Genomic DNA, 27,455 nt, shown 5'->3' with positions numbered 1-27,455 from the left:
ACTAGGTGAAACTCATTAACTGAAGAGGAGGATAAGTGTCTTCACAACCAAGAGAGAGGTTGGCGCAGGGTTTAAGTGGGAACAAAGCCCCTCCAAAGTTTAGCAGAGGCCACAGCAAAACTCAGTTTGAGAAATGCTAACTGAGGATGTCACAGTTTCCTAAAGGTTTTTGGGGTTTTACAACACTCTAACCTGTTTTTTCCCAGTTGAGGCACAGAAACCAAAATCCAGAATCCAAGTTGCAGAGAGGAACGGCGGAGATTGCAGGTACTTTTCTGAAATCTGTGTTGGGATGTAAATTGAAGTAGTGTGTGTGTGTGTGTGTGTGCGCGCGCGCGCGCCCAATGTTGAAAGATACAGGAAGGGTGTTTTGTACATGGAAGAGGGGGTGTAACCCAGTTGTCTTCTGTTTGAGGCTTTGCTTAGAACTAAAACCTAACAGTCAAAACAAGTAAGTCAATCAGACTTTTATCAACACAGATGTTGTGTCCAAACTCCATTCTGCTATTGACTGTTTACTTTCAATTTAAAGCAAATCAGAGACACAATCCTGTTCACTAAATGCAAGCACCTTCCAAAGACTTGCTTTGTTAGCTGCATTTCGCAATGATGACTTTTAGAAAGACTTTTAAATTTGTGAACTATAATCACATAAAGACCCATGACTGGATTTTAAGATATGAATTTGTGCATAAAATAATGCACAGTGTAATGGTGATAAAAGTTTCAGATGTAGTTGAGAATATGAATGATACCGCCCAACTCTTTAACGTTAACATTAATATGTGGATAAAACTCTGTATGTTAATTACTCAAGTCCAGTTTTTAAAAATACTGCTACTTGCCATGCTCAAATCCAATGAAACAGGGCACTAGGATACATTTTATTAAAAATGAATTAAATAAGTAGACTTTTGCTGCTAGTGAAAATGGGTGAGCATCTGGAGAAGATTCAAAGAAGACGAAGTCAGGGGTCACTCTCTCCAGTAAGTATTGAGATCACTTTGTGATTTTAGGATCACTTTTATGTCATTATTTTTTGAGCACGGAGATTTGGAAGCTTCTGAGAGAGGTGTTTTGGTTTCCTTTGTTTTTGCTTTAGAATGTTGGAATGAAATGCCTTTTCAGTTTCTAAATTTCCATGTAACCTCTTTCAGTAATTGCTTAGGTGATTTCTAATAAACGTTTAATCACAAATGTTACCTAAGTTTAAGTTGTGCAAACTGTTTTGCGGTAGTAAATGGTTCCATTCCCATTTCACACACACTAATTAAAGCCTGTTACCTCTGGCCCTCGTGCCATACATGCGGTATCAGATAACTAGCAATGCAGATATTCACCTCACCCTGAGTGGAGAAGAAATCCGCCGAGAATGGGCCGCTTGCTAGTTAAATTAGTTTTGGCACTCGCGGGCCGAAGGCTAGCGGATCTGCTCCAGGCAGCCGCGGAGCTGGACGAGCCGGATGCAGACCACGCCCGGGACCGCGCCGCCTGCTAACCCGGCTTCCAGGTTACGTCGGAGAACGACTACATTCTGATTTCCAAGCCAAGCGAAATTCACTTACCTTCAGGCTTAGAACTGAAAAAAACAGCAGCCTCGGAGAAGACCCTTTCCGCTGCCTCCTTCCAGGGCCGATGATCGCATCCATGCGGGGACCCAAGGAACCCAGGTGATGATGCCGCCGACGCGCGCCCCCCTGAGCCGCCCGCCCGGCTGTGGCTCGGGGTCAGCCTGCAGGTCACCTCCCCACCTGCTTCCCCGACACCGCGCGGCCGGACAGCGCTCCGGGATGGACGGATGGCCGTGTGCTGCCCTCGACCTTACCCTGAAGACAGACGCTCACCACCGGCTCTCAGCGCCGCGATAAAGTCGGGCTGTCCCCAGGTTCTTAAATGCTTAAAAACCTTCAACATGAGACCTTGAAAACCTTGGCCCTATTCAAGCATAGTAAGGTGGAGTAAACTACACAAAATCGATCCTTTGGCTTTTACTCCGGAGTGTGGAGAGGGCTAGTTACAGCTTTAAACGCGCCACTGAAAGTTCTAAAAAGCCTTTGTTGAAATAACGGGGACTTTTTCTGGAAGATTCAAACGTGGGGACAAGTTGTAAAGAGATGTCAGAGTAAGGAGAGAGAAGGAAGCAAGGGCTCACCACCTGCTATAGGAAAGCTAGGGGCTTAGTTTTCCCATCAGGCTTTTGCTTAGATAGATGTCTTTGAAACACTTAAAAACATTTTCAAACTTAGTATGTTTTCATTAGTTATGTGCAATGGTGCAAAAAACCAAGTCAAAATTACTTTAGATACGCTCATGAAAACTTAAAAAACTAGACCAAAATTAAAGATCTGAGAAATCTAGGTCCTGTAGAAGCATGGCTATAGGGTACTTATTGAAGCTGTATACCCTAAGACATGTACATGGGCTCCTTCTGAATATGCAATACTTGATTCAGGTGTTACACATTTTTAATACTCAGCAGATAAACAGCATTATTCCTTCATTCTATTGTGATGGTAATATATAATGGTTAATTCCCAGCAGAGACTCTTTATCTCAACAATAAAGAACTCTGCTCTATTCACCCATCATCAGCAATGAACTCAATAGCTTCAAAATACCTTCCTATCCAAGGTTAAGGTGGGATTTTTCCTGAATAGATTTAAGATTAACAAGTTGCCTTTGTTGAATATTAAAGCAAAAATGTCAAAAGTCAGAAAGACAGAAACCTGATTTTACAATCTGAGGCTAGAATGGAAAAGGGGACAAATCTTCATACATGTGTCTAAATCTGTTGTGGAAAGCGAAAAACACATATGGAAGTGCTTGTGTGTGACCTGTAAGCATACATTTAAGGAATGAGTGTACTTACTAGCAAGGAAAAAATGAGTACAGATTGGAATCTATTGTGAAATAATGCAAAAATATACCAAGGAGCATAGGCAATTTAGCTAGGAATTAAACTTTTCAGGTTTTCTTTTTTAAATCCTTTATTTATTCATCTCTGGCTGCGCTGGATCTTCATTGCTGCGCTCTGGGTTTCTCCAGTTGTGGTGTGCGGGTTTTCCTTGTTGTTGAGCACAGGCTCTAGGGCAAGTGGCCTTCAGTAGTTGCAGTGCTGGGGCGTAGTTGCCCCAGGCATGTGGAATCTTCTTGGACTGGGAATTGCATTGGCTGGCAGATTCTTGATCACTGGACCACTAAGGAAGTCCAAAACTTTGCAAGTTTTCTTCTTTCTGTTCTTCCATTGTGGGTTGTTTTTCTTCTTCAACTGAAGTATAACTGACCTACAACACTGCATTAGTTCCAGGGGCATAGACTGATTCCAGATTTCTATACATTACAAAATGATCACCACAATAAATCTAGTTACCATCTGTCACCATACAAAAATAATATTATATTCTCCATGCTGTAAATTTCATCCTATGACTCATTTATTTTGTAACTAGAAGTTTGTTTATACCACAGTCTTCCTCACCTCTCTCTCATCACCACCCCCTGAACTTTTCTCAAAGATTTTTCTCAAACTTTGAGAATTCTCCAAGATTTAAAACAAATCTTTAAAACTACAGCACAAATATGCATGAAATTTGTAAAATGTAGATAATCTCATGAAGATTTTATAACTTGCCAAATTAGTAGTGGAAAGGCATACGTGAGTCGGATGGGTTGTCTTTCTGACCATATCCTCTTAAAATCTACTTCTTCATTGATTTTCTTTTGACACCTAATTGTAGAAAATTCTGATATAGTGGTAAAAAAAAAAAAAAAAAAAACAACCATACACTTGCCAAGATTTTCAAAGTTTAAATACTGTAAAAGAAAAACAACAAAAGAGACCAGAGTTCTAAGTTTTGCATTGTTTTTTACTAAAGTCCAGAAATTTCCATATGACAAGTACATCAATGAAATGTTCCCAAAGAAATACTGAACAATATACACTCTAGTTAGCTGAGGGTTCCAGCTCAAGAGTTCATACTTAATTCCTGTGCATTAAAAATCAGCATGGATCTTAGATGATCTAGAATACACTGTGTTTTGAAATCCACAGCTGGTTTGATTTTTAACCATAATGAAAAACCAGTATTCCTATTCCATCAAATGTGTTTTACAAGCAATAATAAATTCAGATCCACTGTATTATGCAACACACATCTTTGGAAAGCAACATAAAACAGTGAGATCGGATCAGTAGAAATATACAGTTAAAAGAAATACACAAAGTACTGTAGTTTTATTAAAAACTACTACTTGAGAAAGAAATCTTTCCACAAATAGCATAAAACTGTAGAATGATGAAAGGATCTGGGAAAGCTTTACAAAAGCCTAATTCCAACTGTATCTTCCTGAGGGTGGTGGCAAAGGGTATTTCCTTCCTTCTCTGGGATATCCCTGAAGGAAAAAAAAAAAAGCAAAAGTTTACTTTGTGGATTAACACTCCTGCAAAGAAATTAATCTTACTTCTCAATGGAAAAACACACCAAAAAGAAAGGGACTATTTCTTATAGGTATATCACATGGATGGTCTCCATAAACACGTGTATTTGGTTTTCAGCCTTTTCCAAAGCTGCACGCGAGTGGAAATTAGCATAAATGCTATCACTGACAACTAACCAAATCAGCCTTAACAAGAACCTAAGAAATTCCTTAAAATGTACACAAATGAAGGACAGTTAAGTGTCTTGTGTAAAACACTTGTCAGTCTCGCCCACCACCAGCCCCTCCCCCAGCCCCCATGGTGTTTCAGGCCACATTGTGGGAAGGTGCCCATGTCATCCTCAGACATATTAGACTAGGAAAGCCATTTTGCTTAACCAAGGAAGGAGCTTGCTGCCTCAGCTGAAGCCTTTAGGCGTTTTTGTTTGTTTAGCTATAAATAATAGTAGACCACATTAGGTTATTACATAATCAATTACAGGGAACTTTCAAAACATTTCCTAGTATGCTTCCAAACACCATTTAGGTACAACCTAAAGATGAATGTGATGTGTCTGCCATCACAACTCCTCATTTCTAGGGAGGATTCTAAAATGGACCCCTTTCCCCATACTGGCTCAGAGCACTTTACTAGTTCTCCACTAAAAATATACTGAAAGTATAGTTTTACTGGTTTTAACAGTGAGCTTCTACAATTTAACAGTGCTTCAAAATTCTACTTGAAAAAGAAATCTTTGCAGAAAAAAGGCTGAAAAAGAAATGTATTTCCAAAAGGTCCTAAATGATTTAGATCTCCTGAGTGAATAACAATTAGACCTCCTGGAACAGCAGAAAGCTCCTCTAAAGGGAGGGTCTCCCCTAAAGAAGGCAGGAGAGCCATTGAACTGGGGTCAGAAGTTAACAGGCACCCCCAGCTCTGCTGCTGAACAGCAGATATGAGGTTTTAACTCCTGACTTGGAAAATGAGGGGACTGGACTCAAATTTCTCCAGAGCAACTTCTAGTTGCAGGTACACCTTCCTTTCACCTTGACTCTAGCAGCATAAAGTCTCAATCTAAAGAACCTGCTGATATCATCTGTAGAGATTCTGGGCAGACAGTATGTAAAGTAATATTATACATCTAAAGAACTGTTAACAAAATTCTCTCAAAGGACAACTAAGATGATTATTTTCTTATAAAGTGAACTGAGACTTTTAAGAGTACACCAAAAAAAGTGTGAAGAAAAGATTTTTCTTAGCTGGCAAGAGATTCTTCTCAGTTGTCAGAAGAAAGGGACACAGGGCAAGAACGTGAGTTAGAAAATTAATACTCGAAGCACTGCAAAAGGCTGAGGTAACACAAGGTAAGCAATTTAATAACCACTTCACATCAGCAACTCCACGAATACTACACACTCTGAATCACTGCATTCAGACCCTGCTCTCTGGCAAGCACTGGATTAAGGAGCATGTAAATACTGGCCAGGGTGTCAAATGGCTGAGGCACAGACTGAGGCAAACAGACCTCAGGCTTAAATGTTGCTACAAATGGATGTATTATAAAGAGAAGGACATAAAGCTTCCTCTTACTGAATCTGTCTAGGAATTACTATACTCATTCAATGTATGTTTAAATTTAGTTTAAAAAAGTGGGAAATTAGGAGAGATTTCATTCCATGAAGACACAACAGATAAATCAAGACAGAAAACTCCTAAGGGGAATAAAAGTAACAGCTGAAAAGGTGAGAGATTACTTTCGGCTTCTATAAAATTACCATTCATTTTGAGAGATCCAGTTTCTAATACAACAAAAAGCAACATTATAAAGAGAAACAATATGTTTTGGTGCTGGACCATATTTGTGCTAAATATTGGACTGCTGTGATTAAAGGGGCTTTTGGTCTGAAAATTCTTCAGCATCTTCAAAGTACAACCTATTTAGTGAGGCAGATACTCATCCCATAAACATTTTTAATGAGAGATCCAAGGGAAACTGAGCTACTCTTAACAGTACTTACACAGAGATATTTTAAAACAACCAACCAACCATTGAGTCCCAAGAGGTACGGTTAGGACAAAGTGAGCAGTAAGCTTTCCACCCCAAAGCCCACACCACATCCATCACCTGTCTCCCTCCACGATCGTCACGTCTGGGTGGATACCCGCCCGGCCCAGCCAGCATCTGGTACTGGTTTGGCTGGAAGGCTGCATTTTGGGTTTGGAGCATCCGGTTCCATGGTAGCAGAGGTTCGGCCCCAACACCTCTGTGGAAAGGCATCACATTTACATTAAAGGTCAAAAATCTGGCAGGTACCATTTCCAAATTTGGGACAATCCAGTGTGCCTGGATTTGTCATATGGGATATATAGGACCAGAGTGGCCTTCAGGTCCCTCACAGCGAGTGTAGTGTAACATACTTCATGAAATATCAGCATCTGTTTAAAACTCAGTTGAATCAGAAAGATCTGACTTAAAAAAAAAAATTGTTCATCTTCAATTGTAAAGTTTCCTTTTTAGTCACTAAAGTTTTGGACCCAAGATCACCAAGCTGGCTACATTTTAAGATGCTATCCAAAGAGTAAACATGCACGAGACAAGAGAATGAAGCTTTATTTTTTAAAATGTCCAGGCTCGTTCTTCGAGTCCATTCTTTCTAGTTAATTGCATGCTGCAAATGAATTCTTACTGCTGAGTATTTTGAATCTAGGGTAGGGGACTTGGCTGTTTTTTCCCATCCATTATTCTGCTCAATATGTCAGAAGGTCTGATCAGGAGGAAACCTTTTCAAGTTCTATTGATGCGGCTTTCAATTGACCATGGTGACCTAGCAACATGAGCACTAATTGGCATGGACTGACTGGCATTTGGTGTACAGTTTACATGGGAACACAGATTCAAAAGCTATTATAACCCAGTTTGCTGGCCCGGATTACTGGTCAAAAGAAATGTTTTAATTGTTTTCAAGTGCCTATTTTAACTCTGCAGATACAAAACAACAGGTATGAAGTATTAAATCATAACAATTTAAAGCTGTCACATAAACAGTGTAGCAAAGATTTACCCTCTAAAGGCAATCACCCTGTATGACACAGCTTTCTTGAGGTATTTTCTTCAACTTCCATTTTATTCAACAGTCACTACCAAGAATAAACAGTAGCAAAATTCCCTAGTGTACTTCAGCAGTAGAAGCTTTGGGGGGTGTTACAGACACTGAGAGGAATTATAAGAAAACCTGAAATTTGCTAAAGCACTGAGTAGCTGGTATTAGCTATGACCACATCAGCATATGAATCTCACTGCCTAGGTCTTAGCAGGGAAAGCCCAAAGCTGGGCTCACCGGGTAATGCATTCTTCTCACAGCTATTCAAGCCTGAATCCATCCTCTCCACCCCCACTCTCCTTCCTTCACTTGGAGCTTGCCCTTTAAAAAAAACAAACAAAACCAGCAAAGACAACTATTTTTGTGTGATGTCTCCAAGAAGTGCTCTCTAAAGAATCCTAGAAAGGCCAGTGCTATTCTTCACAGTTAGTGGTGGGACCAGAACTCTAATAATATAATCTGCTGTGAGTCGAAATAAACTGAAAAATCTGTACCTCAGAAAGAATATGCATATATTCGGGGCTTTTACTTATTTCTGAATTCACTAATACAAATATATTTCAGCGAGAATGGCTCAACTGTCAAGCAGGAACGGCTCTGTATGCAGAGAAGACACGGTCTCTTCCAGTCTCTGCAGGACTGAGCAGTTAAGGTTCGTGCTGTGACCAAGGAGGCTCGTGAAAATTGGGCCATTAATGCAAAACCCGCTTGTTTTACGTACAGCTCACACGCTGTTTATGAGCTGTGATCATGTTTTCTCCACAGTTTTACAACAGTAAAACTAAGTCAACTGAGTTTCAGGAAAATCAGCTGGCATGGCTAAAATACATTATAAATGCACTTCTCCATTATTTTATGACCTAAAGAAAGGAACAAGGCCACAATGTAGGAGCACAAAGTTCTCCTTTTGGTTTAAAACGATTACCTGAAATGGGTTTTGACAAAAATATTTATAAAAATAATAATCAAATAGTTACAAAAATAATTAATTAAATGGAAAGAGCCACGTAAGAGGGACTTGTATGAACTACCCTCTTCTGCTTGATAGTGGCAGAAAGGCCTTTATTTTACCTAAGTTTATCATATTTCTATACTAATTATATCAGTTTGCAAATACTTTTACAAACTGAAATCTGCCCTGGAAAATACATTCTAAATCTGAGATGGAAGTGCTGAGGCTGACACACATTTTTTTTAATGAGTAGCTATTGATTGAAGCAACTTATTTGAGGCATTCCACACCATGGATGGCAAAAATATTCTTAAGTTTCTGAATTACTGTTTTGGAAAGTAGCTGGCAGTATGACATAACTATATACTACTCATTGTTTTAATTTATTTTAAATTTATTTTAAAATATTTTAAATTTATAAATACACACACACACACACACACACATATATGTATATAACAAATCAGCTTTTAAAAATCTACGACTGAGCTTAGTACCTATTAAGTTAAAAAACTAAATGGCCACTTTGGATAAGATATGGCCAGAAAAGAGACTCCCCACTGGCAAGGACACAGACAACAGGGCAGCACCCAGGGGAGGAGGAGGCACGAGCTGGACCTGGACCTCGATCACCATCATGATGACGGCTAGGTTGTCCTTTTGAGGGGAGGCAAAGGTGGGAGCAGGGTGTTCCTGTTGTAATTTAAGTGAAATGAACATATGAATTATAAATACTATCTCAAAGTACGAATTAATTCAATAAACAGTGTAGTTTATGTTTAAAAAAAAAAGTACACTTAAAAAATTTTCTCCTCTAATAGGATTCTCAACCAAACACTTAACAGTGCAGTGGAAAAGTACTGAACTAATGATCAGTGAAACCTGGTTCTAGCAAGAATTCTACTTACCAGTTGTGACATCTCAGCAAAGGCAAAGTGAGTTTGTATTTTCTCCTCTATGTCATGTAAGGTCAGAAAGGTTAGACTGACACAGGCTACAGAAATGAGTGATGTATCTGCTGAAAGGCTGGCTAATGGAGAAGTTTAGGAGGCTAAATTCAAACTTTGTTTTAAGAATAAACAGTGTGTTTCTTAAATGACCGCGCTCTAAGACATAAGAAAGAATTCTATTAAGCTCACACGTAACTTCTGCCTTATGGCACGGTTTTAGTTTCTGACTGAAAGTAAACCAAAACTCCAACAGAACACACCTCACATCTGCTGGGTTCACAGAGTCAATCAGGAAGATACCAACTTGACTAGGGCACAGATCATAGATCAAAGAAAACCCCACGGATGTCAGGACATAAGTGACGATCTTAGGGGGGCTTAATGTGGAGAGGGAAGGAAAGCTGCAGAACTGAAGAAAGGGTGCCTCAGAAGGGGAAGGACTTCTCTGAAGTCCCTGTGGCTTCACGGGACAGGATGCTCAGAGCAGTTTTCTGATGAGTTTTGCTCGGGTGAAAAGTTTCTTGGTAAAGAACGGTATGGAAGAGAGACCTCAGATAAGCTACTGAACTGTGGGCTTCAGTTTCCTCATCTGTAAAAGTAACAATATCTACTTCAAAGGGGTGACAGGAGGAATAAATGAATTCATGTTTCTCTGGTGATTATTAATATTGGTGAGTATTTAATAACAAGGGAAAAAGCAAGCAACAAAGTGGGGAAACCAAATCTTAAACATCAAACGTGACAAACGTTCTGCAGAAGACGGTCATCTAAGGTTAGATCAGTGTGAATGTGATAATATGTATTTAGAAAAATTCACCCCTCACTCATTTAGTGACGATGGTGCCACTCTGAGGGTGCTGAAGTGGCACATACCATGTGCCCTGAGCACTCACACTGAAAGCAGAACATAAACACAGGCAAGAGCAGCTGTTCTAAATTAAAATGCAGCTTGCACTAAGTAGCTGATACTATTAATAAACAATTGAATAACATAATTTCTTTTATCTTCTTGAAGAAAATAATGAAATAAGGTTTTGGAGTCTCTAAAAAAAGAACTTTCTTAAAGGGGGTAGAGGTTATAACCCTGTTCAAATAACAACACTTCATTCATTTCAGATGTGAACAGATCAGACTGCTAAAACAGCAAAGGAGAGGCGAACAAAACAGATCAGGACTGGGAAGGCAAAGAAGGAAGCCGTGCTAGGAGGAGGCTTAAACTCGTCTCAGCATCTACTGATGCGGGCAAGACCAGCATGAGACGACAGACTTTAAAGCTACCCTTAAAAATTATTCTTCAGATGTTAATATAATTATTCATAACACGCCTGGCTGCCTTGTCGTGCAGAGACCACCTGACTTAGGCGCGCACAACTTATCAATGAAAGAACACATGTCAAACATCCCTTGTTATTAAACCATGTCACATTCTTCCTCGTCCGTGGTACTTATTAGACTGCAGATCCCATAATCCTCTTCTGAGTCCCTTCTGCGTTTAATTCAGTTCAGTCTTAAGTAGTTGAAGAAACTGTTTTCAGTGGCAACTAATAACTACTGACCTACAGTGACACTGCACCACAATAAGCTTGTCAACCCTGAAAAAGTTGTACCAAAGAAGCTGATTAGGACTTCAAGAGGTCTGCAGCAAGGATCAATGGTGGGTCTGTACTGACACTGTGTTGCCGGCAAAGAAATGATAAAAGTGGAACCCCATTAGTTATGCCTCATTAAGCTGCACAACTCTTCTAAAAAGAAATTTGTTTAGCCTGACCAAAACCTAATAACAATTTTAAGCTCTCTGTGTTGCATTTTTCAGGGCACCTCAAAAGCATCAATAAAGTAAAGGCTAGGAACCAAGAAAAGCAGGAAACTATATAAATATGAATCTTTTGCTTCAACGTGTTAACCATGTATTTTCCTAAAGAACAGGCCCAAAAGAAATTCTTTAGAGGGGAGAAAGTACATTTCATACTACAGAGAAAGCCCAAACCTCAAATGCTGGTGTGAAAAATTACTGAAAACTCATGTCTGCATTACCTGTCAAATCTTTGCTGCTGGAAAAGGGGAGGGGGACCTCGCCAGGAGTCCTGAGGCCTCACATCTGGAAGATAAACAGGAAAGGATTAAACAGCAGAATTTTTTTTTTTGGAAAAGTAATTATTATTCAGCTACCCACATATATTATAATTAACAATTCTTGGGAAAAATTGAGACTGAATATACTAACTAGCATAATTACACACCATGGAAAAGTGAAAAGATATGAAATCAACAAAGTCAACAAATTTGTCTGTAAAATTATTTCTCCTTTGATAAGAAAACATAGCTTTTAGTTTGAGAAGCCTTTCTCATTAAACTCACGTTTCTCCCTCCCTTGCTGTGTGTGTACGTGTGTGTGCAAAGACATATGTATGTATTTTACATTCATATTTTAAATGCTGTGCAAAACAATGGTATTTTGGCTTTATCCATAAACAAAAACTGAACAAATAAGTAACTTTAATAGAAAGCCTAAAATCTGCCCCTTAAACATGTCAACTTGAAAGCACCCTGACTTTCTGAGCGATGCCAACAGGACGCAGACAGCAGTCTCTCCAAAACAGGCCAGAGGATGTGCTCACAAGGGATCGCCTACTTTCCTGCTGTTTTCTGACAGTCAAACCTCTTCCCCTAACATGAACCGAAGCCGGGAACACTGAACGAATGACAAGCAACAGGTAAGTGGCTGCCGGCCCTCTGTGTAAATGGGCTGCAGGGCACCCCCAGCGCGGCCCACAGTTTGTATCAACTGTCCGCCGCTCTGGCCCCCACTCTCGCCACCTCGGCCACCTTCTGGCAGGGTCTGAGTGTGACCAGCTGTTCCAGGAGTTGTCTAATGAGGTCTCCGTGTGAGGACAGTAAGGCCTCCAGACTCCCAAGGCCCAAGGACAACAGGCTTACCATAATGTATTCAAGCTCACATTTTAATGGAAACACAAACTAGAAACATGCTTTTCAAAATTACTTTCTTAAAGGAAAGAAGAAATGAAAGCTTATCTCTGGTTAGCAACCAAAAAGATGCAATCTGGGTTTACTTGAGGAGAAAAAGAAAGAGAAGTAGAACGGTGTTTTAAAACCTCCTACCAAGGAGAATCAGGAACAAGTAAAGGCACCTGGCTGCTCACAAGGGTTCCAGCAGGAAGCACCTGGCTGTTTCCGCTCTGGAAGCAACATGGCCAAGGTGCTGGCCCAAAGAAAGCCTCCGAGGTGGACAAACCAGCCTAGGGGAGCCACCCAGTCCCAGGCCAATGGCACGTGCATGAGTGAGGCCTTCACCTCCGTCACTCCCAAGCAGAATGCCATTCCAAACTGAAAGAGGGATGGCATTTCCAATCAATCTGAATTATGCCTCCCTGTCATCTCTTTAAAACCAAACTGTTGTTTAGTTGCTCAGTTGTGTCCGACCCTTTGTGACCCTATGGACTATAGCCCACCAGCTCCTCTGTCCATGGGATTCTCCAGGTAAGAACACTGGAGTGGGTTGCCATTTCCTTCTCCAGGGGATCTTCCCAACCCAGGGATTGAACCTGCATCTCCTGCACTGGCAGAGGGATTCTTTACCACTGAGCCACCCGGGAAGCCCTAAAAACCAAATTAGTAGCAGCCAAACCGAGAACAATGCTGATGACCTTTCTCTGTGGTCATTTAATATTCAGACCTGAATGGAAACTCAAGAAGTTCATCACCACACAATTCACAGGAAGCAAGGCCAGGAACCCTAGTCCGGCCCGGGCGGAGTAATGTCTGAATCACTATGCACCATCAGGAAATCTAAATCAGAGGAGGTAAAACCAGAACTTCTTACAAGACAGCAATCATTTCACCTGTGTGGTTTATTTCTATAGAGAAATCTAAAATACACATACCCCAAAACACTATGATTTTCAATGAATTACGAAAAAGGAATCTACCAACAGTAAAACCAACACTTGGGCCACTTTTTCTAATCATTACTTTGTTAAACTTGTAGTCCATAACTATTCAGATATTGTACCAAACTTAAGTTTGTGAAAACTGGTAAAATGTTCCCAGAAGCATTATAGTTTAGCGTCTTATTTAAACAAAGTTAGCTAATATGAGAAACATCACCATGGAACAACTAAGCCCAAGGGCCACAACTATAAGCCTGTGCTTGACAGCCTGGGAACCACAACTACTGAAGCTCACCTGTGCTCTGCAACGAGAGAAGCCACCGCAGTGAGAAGCTCACACAGCAAGGAAGAATCAGTACAGCCAAAAAATGAATTAATAATTTAAAAAAAGATCAAAAGAAATACAGTAAATTTCATTCGGACCCCTGTCTAACTCTGTACTTTACACGTTCCAAAATCACTGTGGTCAGCCCAGAAACAGGCCTCCTTTTTAACAGACTTAATTCTGCGATTTGGGTTGCATGGTGTCTCTTTATATACGGTGTCATGGCAGAGTACGCACTCTCCATGGGACTGCCCCCTAATACGAAGAAAACTGAATGAAGATAATAAAAAAAAAACAGTCACATTAAGAAAAGCCTTCAGAAATGTTTATCCTAAGGTTTTATGAAAAGTAAAGGTAGGGAAAAAAAGCAGGTGTATTTCCTCCCAGGAACACTGTAAGTAGAGGCAAAGTCTTCAACATTCTAGAATATGCACTACATCTGAATATGCCACATTGTTAGATTAAGCACACCAATATTTCTAAGGAGAACTGGAATGTAAAGTTCACTGTGCACAAATGTTTTCTTCGGAGAGGCAGAGCCCTTCTCAGTAGTCTAACTGTATCCCTCTAAGTGCCCAGGAAAGCAGCCGGAGTTCCTACCCCACCAACTCTGGTATGCCAGCTGCTTTCCTCTGTTTCTCGTTCACTATTTCTTACCACCAAGACAATCTTCTTTCCAAACTCAGCACATGCAAAACTATCGTTTTTTGTTAAAAACCTAAGCAAATTTTATACGACTTTTAAAAATTCTATCACATGACTATTAAAATACCTCTTGCTCTCAAAGAAGAAAACTAAAGAGGATTGACAAACTTCAAGGCTACCTTTAAACAAATCTCTTCATGTGATTCTGAACAATATATATGGCATGTAAGTGTTCATAAAGCAGAAATACTTCCTGGCTGAGAAGTAATGAAATAGAATGCAAAACAAACTTATTATCATTCATTTGTATGGCTCTAACAGAAGATCCATTAGAGAGGGGGAGAAAAAATTCTGAGATACTGAATTGCACTTCAGAAAGGTAGAAGCACAAGAGAGAAAAAAATGAGAGCTAATTTTTTCCCATGATCTTTAAAAACACATCCGTTTTCTAGAGCTCTCCGGCCACAGAAACCAAGGCTTTACCAACAGTTCCTCAAGTGACAATTTACCTAATCAGCGTGGCAATCACAGAAAAGATTTCATGTTTACTGATTGCCACGAATCAAAAATCACTTTTCAAATGCAGATAACTGACAAGTTTACGGACTGAAATGAAGAGAAGTGACATGCCATGTTCACCAGGCTGCAGAAGCGAATGCTTTATTCATGCCGAGCACTCAGGGCTGCACTTGACTCCCAACAGTCCCCGGACAATCACCCATCAGCCAAAAACTGACACATCAAAGACAAATCAAAGACCGACAGAGAGACGCCTGCAGCAGACACTTGACAGAAACTGGCTCTGTGACCGTGGCTCTCCTTGATGGAACTCAGCACCACATGAAGAAACAGCTGTGATACTACAAATATTTTAAAAGACTGACTAACCAGTTTAGATCTCAATTTTACTAAAACTATTTCTAACCAAAACTTAAAGTTCAAAATTCTATAGAGAGGAACGCTATATAGAGGATCATTTATCACTTAATACTTTCATAGCACGCACCATGTGCCAGGTACTGGTTCAAGTACTTAATAACTTAAACTCATTCACCATGGAATTTTGTGAGATGGGTGTTCTCTGTACCATTTCAGAAATGAAGAAACGCTGAGTACTGATCAGAGCCTGCCTGAGGTCACAGGCTGTCAAGGGGTGGAGGGGAAGCCAGGACCACGCCCACCACACCGTGCCACGCCACAGTCCACATGCACTCGCGCTGTTGGCTGAGGTGAGTCTCACGTTATTTTATGTCAGAAGCACCAGGAGAGCTGCCTCCTCAACCAGAGACTCAGAAGCTCAGGATCTCCAGGAGGCAAGACTGGGGATCTGCACATTACTTTCAGTATTTTCAGTTTAGAATACACACATCTAATTAAAATAGGAGGGGAAACAAGCACACTTCACACATGCACTCTGGGAGTGAGCGTCTTGACAACACAGACTCATGGGGAGAAAATAAGAAAAGATCTTATCACTGGTCTTCTTAAAAGGATATCTCCACCCTAAAACATTTGGTATTCAAAAAAGATATGAAAGTGTAAATGTAAAGGATCAGATACAAATCAGATAGGAAATATAGAGAGAGATACGGATGGATGGACGGATGGATGGATGGACGGACAGACTGGTTGGCATACATGCAGGGATTAGGTCTGTCTGCATAAACAGAAACTGAGAGGTCACAAGTGGCCATGAGATAAATATGCCATAAAGATCTTAATGACAGTTAACTTAAAAAACAAAAGAAAGAAGGAAAGCCAAATCTTATGTTGAGCTGTGTGTGAAGAGTATGGGTGAAAACTTCACAGGACATGGGATTTCCTTTCCTGACCGCTGCAGCATTTGTCTGTGCTTATTGTACAAGTGTGGCCACAGATGAGTGCAGACTTTCACCTCTCTCCCTAACCAGAACCACCACCAAGCCTTTCCACAACCGATCTGTGGTTCTAGAAATGAGATGTAACTGTGTACTTTTCTCCTTTAAAAAGCTTCAAAAAGCTCTTGCAAGAAAAGAAACTCACACAAACCACTGAATTCTTTGAAGGATTAAGACATGACAACAATCTCACAGTAACCCTTACTAGAGAAATAAAAATGTAGGAAACACTTTTTAACTTTTTTATGAGCCCAGAATGTGTGAAGCTGTAAACTTGTCTCTCAAATCATAGATATGAATCAATATCCCACAAAATGCTAACACACACACACACACACACACACACACACACAGATAAATCAACATTAATCTCATTCCAGTAATGCCAGGTTAGTGTAATAGTCAAAAATCAGTTTGTGTCATTCACCACGTAACAGAAGAAGAAAAAATAAAAAAGAAACAAACATTATCACCTCAAGAAATGGAGGAAAAGCAGTTGATAAAATCCAACATCCACGAGAAACAAGGAATAGAAGGAAACTCCTCCAACCTAACAAAGGTTATCTATACATTAAGATTTTTAAGTTGTTAAAATATAAATTAAAAATTTACCTAAAAATTAAATTATAGCCAATATCATATTTAATGGTGAAATATAATAAGTCTTGCCCTGAAGACTGGGAATGAAACAAGGATGCCCAGCATCACCACTTATGTTCAATCACACTAGAGGTCCTAGGTGGTGGAATAAAGCAAAAAAAACCAAAGGCATTAAGATCAGAAAATGAATACATAAAACTATCACTACTCACAGATGACATGAATGAAAAGGGCAAAATCCAAAAGAACATACAGACAAGACTTCAGAGTAAATGAATTTTAGTGACACTGTCAGTCAATATTAAAAAATCAACTCTCTCTCTCTATATATACAAGCAAGCAACTGGAAAATGATGTTTATAAGTCACCAGGCAGGGAGGGCCACCTGTTTCTTGCTCAAAGTGAATCCCTACTCTACAAAGCCTATTTCCTATTTTTAATTTTTATTTTAAAAATTTTATTTATCTTATTTTGGCTGCACCAGGTCTTTGTGGCAGGATGTGGGATCTTCCATCTTCTTTGGGGTATGTGGGATGTTTAGTTGCAACATGTGAGATCTAGTTCCCTGACCAGGACTCGAACCAGGCCCACTTATACAGATTCTCATTTGGGTCTGTGATGCCCTGTTAAGAACTACTGACCTGGGTAATACTTCCCAAGTGTGTTGCATATCACAGGTGATATAAAAGATGGTTTATTGGAGGTCCATGAAAAAGCCTGTTATCATCATGGTTGTATTCACTTTGATGTATATTTGAAAAAAATACATCAAGGACATCAAACCCAGAATGCACTGATCGATGATGGAAGGAAGCTGCTTAACACGGAGCCCGTGCTTTCTTTCACCTGTGCTATTCAAACTTGTTTTCTCAAACCTCAGACTCTCTACTCGACACACTGACCTCCAAAATTCCCCACAATCACAACCGTAGTCTTGAGAATGACTGACTAAACCAAGACACAGTGATAGATGGATTACACCTGGGTCTAGCATTTGCATCTTATTTTGTTCTCCTCTTGGGAAGCCGTGATACCAGCAGATAGAAGTAAACAGCCAAGAGCCACAGAAGAAAGGCACTGACGAGGAGCGTGTGAGTGAAGAGTGGGCTCTAACTAGCCGCCGGAGGTGCCCTCACCCACTGGTGAGCTCCCGGGGCACAGACAGCTCTTTAAAACTGATTAGATGCTTCAGTTGTATGTGGTACATCCTGATACATACTCCACATACAGACATAAATGGAAATGCTAAGAAACACTATTTGCTCAATTTTGGGGGGAAAGTAGCTAAAGAAACTACCGTACCAAGGAGCTCTCCACAGCCTATTAAACGCCACACCCTCTGTGCTTCCTTCACTGAACAGAAGAGAACCGTTCAAGTCCACAGACTTTACAATGGAGGCAAGAACGCTCCATTCACTATCATTAAGATTCACAGAGAAACATACAGACAGACGGAACACAGTGAAAACAGAACCCTGAGAGCAGGAGACTGTCAGAACTCCTTTCTTACAGGGCTTCAGGTTAAAAATGCTCTTGTAAATAAATTAGCATGAAATAATACTAAATACATGGCATAAATATTTCCCAACAATCATTACTTTAATCTGGTTCTTTGACAGGTGTAACTTTGATTTTAAAAGAGTTCTAAGGGTTCTCTGCAATAGAGTAACCCCTCCTGCTTTTTCTAAATTTAATGTTTCTTTGAAACATTCAGAAGAAAATTTAAATGATATGACACTTGGACTTAACAAAAATGTCAGCATCCTGGCCACACTGTATCTTCCCCTGCCACCCGGGGGCTGACTGGTTGGGAAGCAATCGGACAACCAGGAATGGAGATGCAAAGTCTTCATGAAGAAAAGTGGCTTTGAGATGGCCTGTACATGGCCTGTATTTTCTAGAAAATTGAGCACAGCCATGGAGCGCAAACGTAACATTAAATGGGGATATGAACTAAAATGAAGGCAATTATGCTGTTAGGTCCACCCTTTTAGCAATGCAGATCAGAAACCACCCTTTGTCGCAGTACTTAATCTAGGAGGTAGAACCCATTATGGGAAACATACTTGACATGAGCTTTGGAATCTGGGCTTGTCCTCGCAAGAGTGGCCGGTACATGTTCCCCTGGAAAGCTGCAGGTGGTGGTGCAGCGTTGCTGTAGACACCAGTTCCGGAGGAGCCTCTCGGCATAACGTGGCTGTGAAAGGACCCCCCAGCCAAAAAACAAGTTAGACACAGACACACCCATCACTATTATAATAAAACAAATCCTGGGCCATCTCGTCACTACTAGACCTGACCAAGACAACGCGAAGTTGAAAGATTTATAATGAACAAAGTTCAAAACGTTACCTGATAATGGAGACAGCAAATGTTCATTTGTCACACCAAAGCTTCCTGATAATCATGTAACTATTTAGTACTTTATGCAAAAAAATCATTTCAGTCTATTTCTCTTTTTCTGCATTCTATTTACTTTTTCCCTCAAAGACCTATGCTGTGGCTGTCACTATACAGTTGACCCTTGAACAACACAGGTCCACTTATACGTGGAGTGTCTTCAACAGTAAACACCAGAGTCCTACACAATCCATGGCTGCAGATGTTCAGTGAGTGAGCGTCCCTAATCCTACAGTCGTTCAGGGTTCACCTATATATACTGCTACTCTATGTTTTACTATTTTCAGTTTATTGCATCAAACATTTCCATATACCTTTCATAGTCTTCCTAAGTGTAATGTGTATTAAGTATTACAGAATACTTACATGTTAGTGTCTCATACATTACTAAACCTGTCCACTCATTTAGTACTATTTAGTACTAGTAGTATAGACAGCAATGCCTAGAGACATGGGTGTATTACTAGGCTCCTCTAAAATATTTTCTCAGGATAAATTCTAAGAAGTAGGAATCTGAATCAAAAGTTCAGAGGATCCTCAGAACTTAACACCCTACTTAGAGATACTTCTACGTTGCTTTCCAAAGTGGCTGAAATAATGCAAAAAAGAAATCTAGAGAGTATTTTAGACTTGCATTTTTTTTTTTTTACTATTAAATGAAGACTTTCAAGCAACCTGCCGAATACCTCACATTTATACAGTGGTTTAGAAACTATCCCAAGCAGTTAATCCCCACAACTTCACGAGGCTGGTGTGATTACAACCTCCATTTCACACACAGGAAACAGAGGCAGAGAGAGGTTCTGTAACTTTAACAAGAATATCCAGTGGTAGACAAAGTGTCTGATCCAGACACTCAGGACTCAAAGCCCATGATGCCACTGTCCCTTACTAGTCACCGCATAAAGTACATGCTACTGATGGTAACCTACTGCCTAAAGCCCACTTTGAATCTTAAAGCTTTCCTATGAATTGGAAATATCTATTTATGAGTTACCAACATCAATTCACAGATGATAACTCATTAATACATGCCCTAGCACTTTGCTCTTTTTATCTCAGCTTTATGTGTTTCTGCTTCAAAGCTCCCTCTTTTATAGCCAAGAAAAAAGAAAATTTGAAGCTAATGAAAGCAAAGAATAAAAAACAAATTCACAGCAGAGGAGATACAAAAGGCCAGCAGACACTTTGAGAGGCTTGACCTCACTAACACGCCAGGAGATACACTCAGGCATCACGGAGGCCTCAACACACGGGCACAAGCCCAGGAGCTGGCGGCTCCTCATAGAGGGACTGTGACACCCAGAGGTTAACTCAGTCACAACTCTCTTGAGAGTAAAGAGCATGTTTCATTCTTTTGAAATAACGGTCAGAGACAGCAAGATCTCTTGAGAGAAAATAATGGAATTCTCAGGCAACACAAAACAATAGATAAACCAAAGACACAGAATTGAATTTAAAAAATGAAGAAAAGCAGAAAAGCATCAAAGTCATTAAAATAGCTGCAGAACAGTTATATTTAATGATCTCGAATATCTGTGGTGTAAGTGCTGAAAATGCTCCATGGACGATTCCGAACAATCAAAATACACAGACAGAAAAACCTACCACTCACCCCAAAGCCCTGAAGGCTGCAGGATCCAGGTGGACAGGCCGCCGGTCCCGGTTAAAGCCAAGCTGGGGCTTCCACTGCCGTCCGTTGCTGGATTTCTCCCAGTCACTAGGTTTCAGGACCGGTGCGGGTTTTCTAACCATTTGAAAATACAATATTTAGTTACAGGGATGGACTTCACTTACACAAAATAAACTTTAAGAGTTTATATTTTCTAACTTGTACAGTTGTTACCTTGCTCCCGGAAGCATGACAGCTTTAAAAATGTAATCTTCAGCAAACTGTGGGTCTTTAAAATTGATACTAGAAGATAACAAGAAACAATTTAATGATTTCACTAAATTAGCCTGCTTCACTACTACCATGTAAATTCAGGTACTTGTGACCTTGGTTCTATTTTTAAAGTTTTTTTATTTTTCTTTTTTTTGGCTGTTCTGCATGGCTTGCAGATCTCTGTTCCCCATCCAGGGACTGAACTCGAGCCATAGCAGTAAAAGTCTGGAATCCTAACCACTAAACCACCAGGGAACTAGATACTGTGGCTCTTTAAACAGAATGACTACAATTCAGAAGTCTTCTCCCAAAATTATCTGAGTCAGCAGATTCTGCCAAACTGCCAAATGGCTATACATCTGTCTCACCAAACTGCCACTAATCCCCAGGATGGCCCTCATGTAACTTTATATGTAAAGTCATGCTCCACCTAATTGTAGGTGATTGCAGAGAAAGAACAACAGACACAGCCCAACTCTTGAGAAACTCCGGTATGATACCAAACACTGGTACAAGAGGTTTGCAACAACAAAAATAAAAACCACCTTTCCTTTTGTTCAGTCCATGGCAAAGACCCTCCCTCGAACATCTTCAAGATCAGAGCTTGTTACAAGAAACAGTAGAAACATTTGCAAAATCAAAAACAATGAACAGATAATCCACAGGGGAAAAAACACAAAGCCTCCCTGTTGGAAGCCCCATATCCTGCTCGACTAATGTGTTTCTGTGAGAATGTAAACAGTCACAACTTGAAACGATGTGATGGCTGAATATACAGACTTTTAATAAGTTGGGCCAAACTGCCTTTTTGAGTGTGGGGGGGGTGTGTGTGTCTGTGTCTGTGTGTGTGTGTCTCACCCAAAGCACCCAAGTCTTCCTTCTGACAAAGCAATGTCTCTTCTAGGACTCTGGATATGCACCTAGTTTATATCTAAGGATGCTCGTAACATCAGGATTCATAATGCTGAAAAACTGTAAAACCTAAGTATATGGGCGAACAGTGGACTGGTTAAAGAAACTATGGTTCTTTCTAAAAATGGTATCCTCAGAGACTTCCCTGGTGGTCCAGTGGTTAAGAATCTGTCTGCCAATGCTGGGGATGTGGGTTCCATCCCTGGTCCAGGAAGACCCCACATGTCAGAGGCAACTAAGCCTGTGCACCACAACTGCTGAGCCCACACGCCCTAAAGCCTGTGCTCTGCAGCAAGAGAAGCCACCTCAATGAGATGCCTGTGCAGCTAAACCAGAGAGCAGCCGCTGCTCAGCACAACTAGAGAAAGCCCACATGCAGCAAGAAAGACCCAGGGCAGCCAAAAATAAATTTTCAATTTTTTAAAAATAATAAATAAATACAAATGGTATCCTCAATTGGCATTTCTTAAAATTTAACAAAATACTTAATGACAAGGGGGAAATACAGGCAACAGACTAGACACACGTTCACCAGAAGGTTATTTGTACACACAACCATTTCCAGCCATTTCCTTTCCTTCTCTGTGCTTTTTTATATTCTCCAAAGATCCTCTGAAGATTACAGATTACAGTTGCAATCAGTGAAAAGGGGTTTTATTGAACTGGTTGACATTTTAGATAGCTAACTTTTTTTCTCTTCAAATAATGCCACTTAAAATAATTAGGGCCCATCTGTTATAGAGAAATTTTTGTTAACTGTATATTTTAAGTACAAAACAATGGTTCCATTTATAATAAAGATGCTATAAGCTCAAGAACAGCTAAACAGCACTTCATTGACTCAATCTGTTCCTCTTATAAACTCACTCTTCACCATGACTGTTTTTATCTCAGATGTTCTCTACTCCAGGTGGCTTAAGGCAAGGCCAGGCATACTAGGCAATGTGAAAGGTTTAAGAGGGTGAGAGACAAGGTGGTAGGTAGGTATGTGGATTTGTTGGGGCTTTCTAGACACAAAGTAAACAGAGAAAATTGGTAATAAAGCAAGGCCTGCAACTAAAGGATCTCAGAGCAGTTCTCTTAGTGTCAGCAGCCTTTTCAGCAGTTTACCGGACAAATTTTCAGCATGCCTGCTGTATACATGGTCTCATGGTGGGCGCAGAGGCACAAACAGTACCCAACCATGGGGCCTGCCTCCTCTTCTAACAAGAGAGATAGACTGGAAAAGTGTAACAGTTTAGTAAGGAAGAAAGTGGAAAAGGCCACAACAGGCACAAGAAAGATGCTATCAAAGCCTGTCACTTGCCTTCCACATAGGACCTTGTGAGTGTGGGCTAAATGCACGCGTATGTGACGTAGGGGGTCTTCACGGAGGGACCAATCTGGAGAGCAAGGAGGAGGCGTCCCTGCGGAGCTGTGGGGACCCAGATACAGAGCACGGCTCCACCAAACTATGGCAGGAACCAAAGGTCTCCAAGGAGTGGCCATGGTTAAGAAAGATGAGAGAAGATTCAGTGGGAAGGTAGGTGGGATTTGGGAAAAAAATCAGCTGGGAGAGCACTACAGTAATCCAGGAGAAGAAAATACAAATAGGCTCACTGGGAAAAGCCAGATGTGAGAAATAACTGGAAAGAAAGACGGTTCCAGAGCAGTGGTATCAGTACACAGAGTCATATACCATAAGAAGTTGAAGTTCCTAAGTCTGGGCAAGAGGGGAACAAGAGGTGAGAGAAAGGTGGAGAGATGGGCAAGGAGGTGTGCGTGGGTGAAGGACACAGCAGCCAGTGTGGACACGGAGCCCGGGTGACACAGAGGGTGGCACCTGCTCCTCCAGATGGGAAGAAAACTGAGAATCAAACAGAAGTTTTATATGTTTACAGTTAACGAAGAGCTACTGTAAAAGTACCAGGCCCAAGCAAGTTACAATGGTGGAGGAAGAAAGGGACGAGAGAAATTCTGGGAGACGGCTCAGCTCTACTCACAGTTAAACTACTACTATGTGGAAAGATTTATGGAATCAGAAATTGAAAGAAATACAGTTGACTGTATTCTCTAAGAGTCCTTCCATGAATTTAAGACACTTCAATAACTTCTAAAATATATTTCCTCAACAACACAGGTAAGACCTAATGTGATGGGAACAGGAGGTGAGGGAAAGTCCACTAAAGTGGACTCAAGGAGACAATTTCTCAAATATGGACTCCAACACCAGATGAGCGCAAACAGAGAAGGGGGAAATGCCAGGAGTCAACGTAGACAGGAATAACTGGCAGGGGGCACTGGAGGCTGCATGTTCAGGTTTTTTGTTTGTAAAGCAAGAACAACACTGAGATACAGAAGAAGCCCTGAAACAAACACCCAAAAAGCTAAAGTAAACTGCATCGGTCTCAGCATGACCCCTCAGAGAAAAGACTGAAAATGACCTCATAAGAAAAGAGTTACTTTTGGTCTTTCAGGCATCTCCAGGAAATAAACTCAATTTTATTATGAAGTTACATTCAATATACACCTGAATATCCAGCTGAATTTGAGATTTCTTTTATAAATTTAATAATCTTGTGAAAACAATGGATACCAAATAACACCAAAGGAAATTTCAGGCTCAGAAATCACCATCACCATCATAATTATACAAACAAAACTCCAGGATTTGTCAACTCTGGAACTCTTACTTGGGCAAGTCTCTGTCCTAATTAGAAAGTTAAGTAGAACTCACTATTTCTAGGGGGCTGTGAAGGAAGACCCTTGAAACACACTGAGAAACTAAGGAGCACAGCAAACGTGCCAATCCGGAGAGGACTGGTGGCAGTAACCGGCCTGAAGGGCTGCTGCAAGCCAGGGACCCAGGGGTTAAACACAGAGTCCACACTGGCTCTGCCGGAATCAGACTGTTTGTGGCGGACACAGGAATCTAGCTTATGATTCTGAATCCCGCCTTTAACAAAAGAGCCAAAAGACAAAGAGCCAGGGCAGATTATACGCCAAGATAAACAAAAACTGTGGGTAAAGATAAAGGGTAAAGCAACCATATGCCAATACAAATTAATTTAAAAAATGATCCACCGGAAATTTAAGAATGGGGGTGGTGAGAGATGAAGACAATTAATCTAGCAAGATTTTTCAAATTCACAAAGGATTTCTATAAGTGAAAGCCCTCCTAGAATGGCAGCTGCTATCTAAATCCATTAAAGATAGGAAAATAAACATGCGTATACTTCACAATGAGAAATCTAAATAAAATCCAAAATAGTCCCCGAGAGTGAGAGAAATAATAACATGTGGGAAAACAGTATTCAGGAACAGCTTTTACAAAATCCTCGAGTTACTTGAACATTTGCCCTGTTCTCATCTAAAGAGGGAGGGAAACAACAACATAAACCTTGCCATCAAGATTAGGAATTCATACAACAGTTACACAGATGCGTAGTAAGTTTGCTGATTTTTATTCTAAAGAGCCGTATTATATTTTACATACTTGGCAGAAAATGCTGTCACCATTGAGGAAATGAAGTATGAGTTTTCCACAGAGCAGAAATTAGCCCTTTAAAAGTTTGTAACTGTTGATAAAAAAAATATTCCACAAATTCCTTCTATCTCATCTTAACCAAAATAAAGTATATTGACAGCTCTGTTTCTGAACTCTACAGGGCCACGAACATAAATACAGTTTACATTACGTTACAATACCGTGAGGCCATGGGGCCTCCAGGGTGCAGAGGTCTGTTTGAACCTACATAGCACACAACTCCTGGAAACTCCTACTTTCTATCTTCCACCTCTCTAATCCAGGAAGAATTAGAGGTTGTTAGGGGAAACCAGAAAGCAGAGAAGTAAGCTTGTTAAGTCAGTAACCTTAACAATATACATAATTTAAAGTCAAGAGGCTCTACTCTACTTGGAGGTCTGTAACACAGGGACTCTCCAAATATCAAAGACTTGCTGGAATAATAATTACCATCCCTGTGAATCACAGGTCTTCTTACACTTATTTGCAAGTTCAGAGCTGTACTCTGGGCAAATGTCAGAAATTTGGGGAAACTTACCTGATCACAGCATTGTGTGTCAGATCCTTTAACACAGGAATAGGAGAACATACTACTCTAAAAAGAAACAAAAGAACCATCCCTTTGTAAGTTGTAACCTTTGGGAAAAGTGGAAACAAAATGTTGCTATGTTTCTTAGGCTTTGAGAGAGAGAAATCACTAAACCAATAAAAACAATATAATCATAGGTAACTTTTAAAAAGGGCCCTGTTTGTATTTTCACTAATAGAAAACAATTATGAACAAGGGCTTATATCAGAATTTGTAAAGAATTCTGGTATAAGAATTCTTTATATTCTATAAACCAAAAAGGGGGCAGTGGGGGAACAGATAACTGAATAGAAAAATACAACAGGTATTTCATAAATAAGGAACACCAAACAGTTGAGAGACAGGTACACAACAAGGTACACAACATCCTGACACTTTAATAAGATTATGAAAGTAATTTTGACCTTGTGGATCGCCTCAAGAGGTGGGCTCTGACCCCAAGAGTCCAAGGGTTTTATGTTGTTTTGTTTTCTCACTACTTTCTTATTATTTCTAGAAAATGAAACATTTAGGCAACAAAGTAGAAATGCTAACTAAACATCCTCCCACCCCCTCAATTATATACAATGATGCTTACTGATTTGGAAGAACAGCTTCCTCATCCAAAGAAAACTTCCCTTGGATCCCATGACACAGTTCAGGTGGTACATCCACTGACTGTGGGGAAAAAAAACAACCCAGTCCTGATTATACAGGTGAAAGAATGGGAAGCAGGAACTCAAACATGTTTGTTCACCAGTGGTTACAGGCCTACCATTCTTAACACCCCAAAGGTAGAACCCATGCAAGTTCCCATCAACAGATGAGTGGACTAATGAAATGTAGTGTATACACAAATGAAGTATTATCCAGCCATAAAAGAAAGAAACACTGACGTAAGATGGCTAAACCTTGAAAATTCTGCTAAACGAAGTGGGAGGACAAATACTGTATGATGTGACCTAGGGGAGGTGTTAAAATTAGGCGACTCCATAAAATCAGCATGTAGCAGAGGTTGTGAGAGGCTGGGGGCAGGGAAGGATGCGGAGGAGTGTTTAATGCTGTCTGGCAGGTACAGAGTTTCCGATCAGGAAGACTCACAACTTTGTAAATGGTGTTAATGCCGCAAAATTACACACTTAAAAATGCTCCGAATGGTAAATTAGGTTTATATTTGGCCAAAATTGTAAAAATGCATTCCTGATTAAATAATCAAATGAATGTACTGTCAAGCAACGCATCATGATGGAAAAGAAACCATACCTCTGTGGAACCTGTCTTGTACAGCTCTAAAATGAAGTCATGCAGTGGGTGATGTTTCCCAACAAATAAGACGTCGCCTCCAAGACTGTTTCTTCTGGCTGGGGGGAATGCAGGACAAGACCAAAGTTATATCCGCAAGAGCAGTTT

At 40.3% G+C, this 27,455-nt stretch overlaps 1 protein-coding gene across 3 annotated transcripts in view; it reads right to left on the bottom strand.

The window, feature by feature from the left end:
• Nucleotides 1-3,754: 3,754 nt before the first annotated feature.
• XRN2 (5'-3' exoribonuclease 2) overlaps nt 3,755-27,455 on the bottom strand; it is a 62,796-nt gene continuing 39,095 nt past the window's right edge. For all 3 annotated transcript variants that reach the window (XM_070381173.1, XM_070381174.1, XM_070381175.1), the window contains 9 exons: nt 27,309-27,406; nt 26,644-26,723; nt 26,016-26,072; nt 21,022-21,090; nt 20,791-20,922; nt 18,842-18,972; nt 11,455-11,518; nt 6,543-6,681; nt 3,755-4,392 (listed from right to left, as the gene is read on the bottom strand). In XM_070381173.1, coding sequence (XP_070237274.1) covers nt 4,327-4,392; nt 6,543-6,681; nt 11,455-11,518; nt 18,842-18,972; nt 20,791-20,922; nt 21,022-21,090; nt 26,016-26,072; nt 26,644-26,723; nt 27,309-27,406 — 836 coding nt within the window. In that variant the 3' untranslated portion in view covers nt 3,755-4,326. The remainder of the gene's footprint in view (nt 4,393-6,542; nt 6,682-11,454; nt 11,519-18,841; nt 18,973-20,790; nt 20,923-21,021; nt 21,091-26,015; nt 26,073-26,643; nt 26,724-27,308; nt 27,407-27,455) is intronic.

This window comes from Bos mutus, chromosome 13 (assembly GCF_027580195.1).
Source record: "Bos mutus isolate GX-2022 chromosome 13, NWIPB_WYAK_1.1, whole genome shotgun sequence".
NCBI lineage: Eukaryota > Metazoa > Chordata > Mammalia > Artiodactyla > Bovidae > Bos > Bos mutus.
This window is presented reverse-complemented; position numbering and strand designations above follow the sequence as displayed.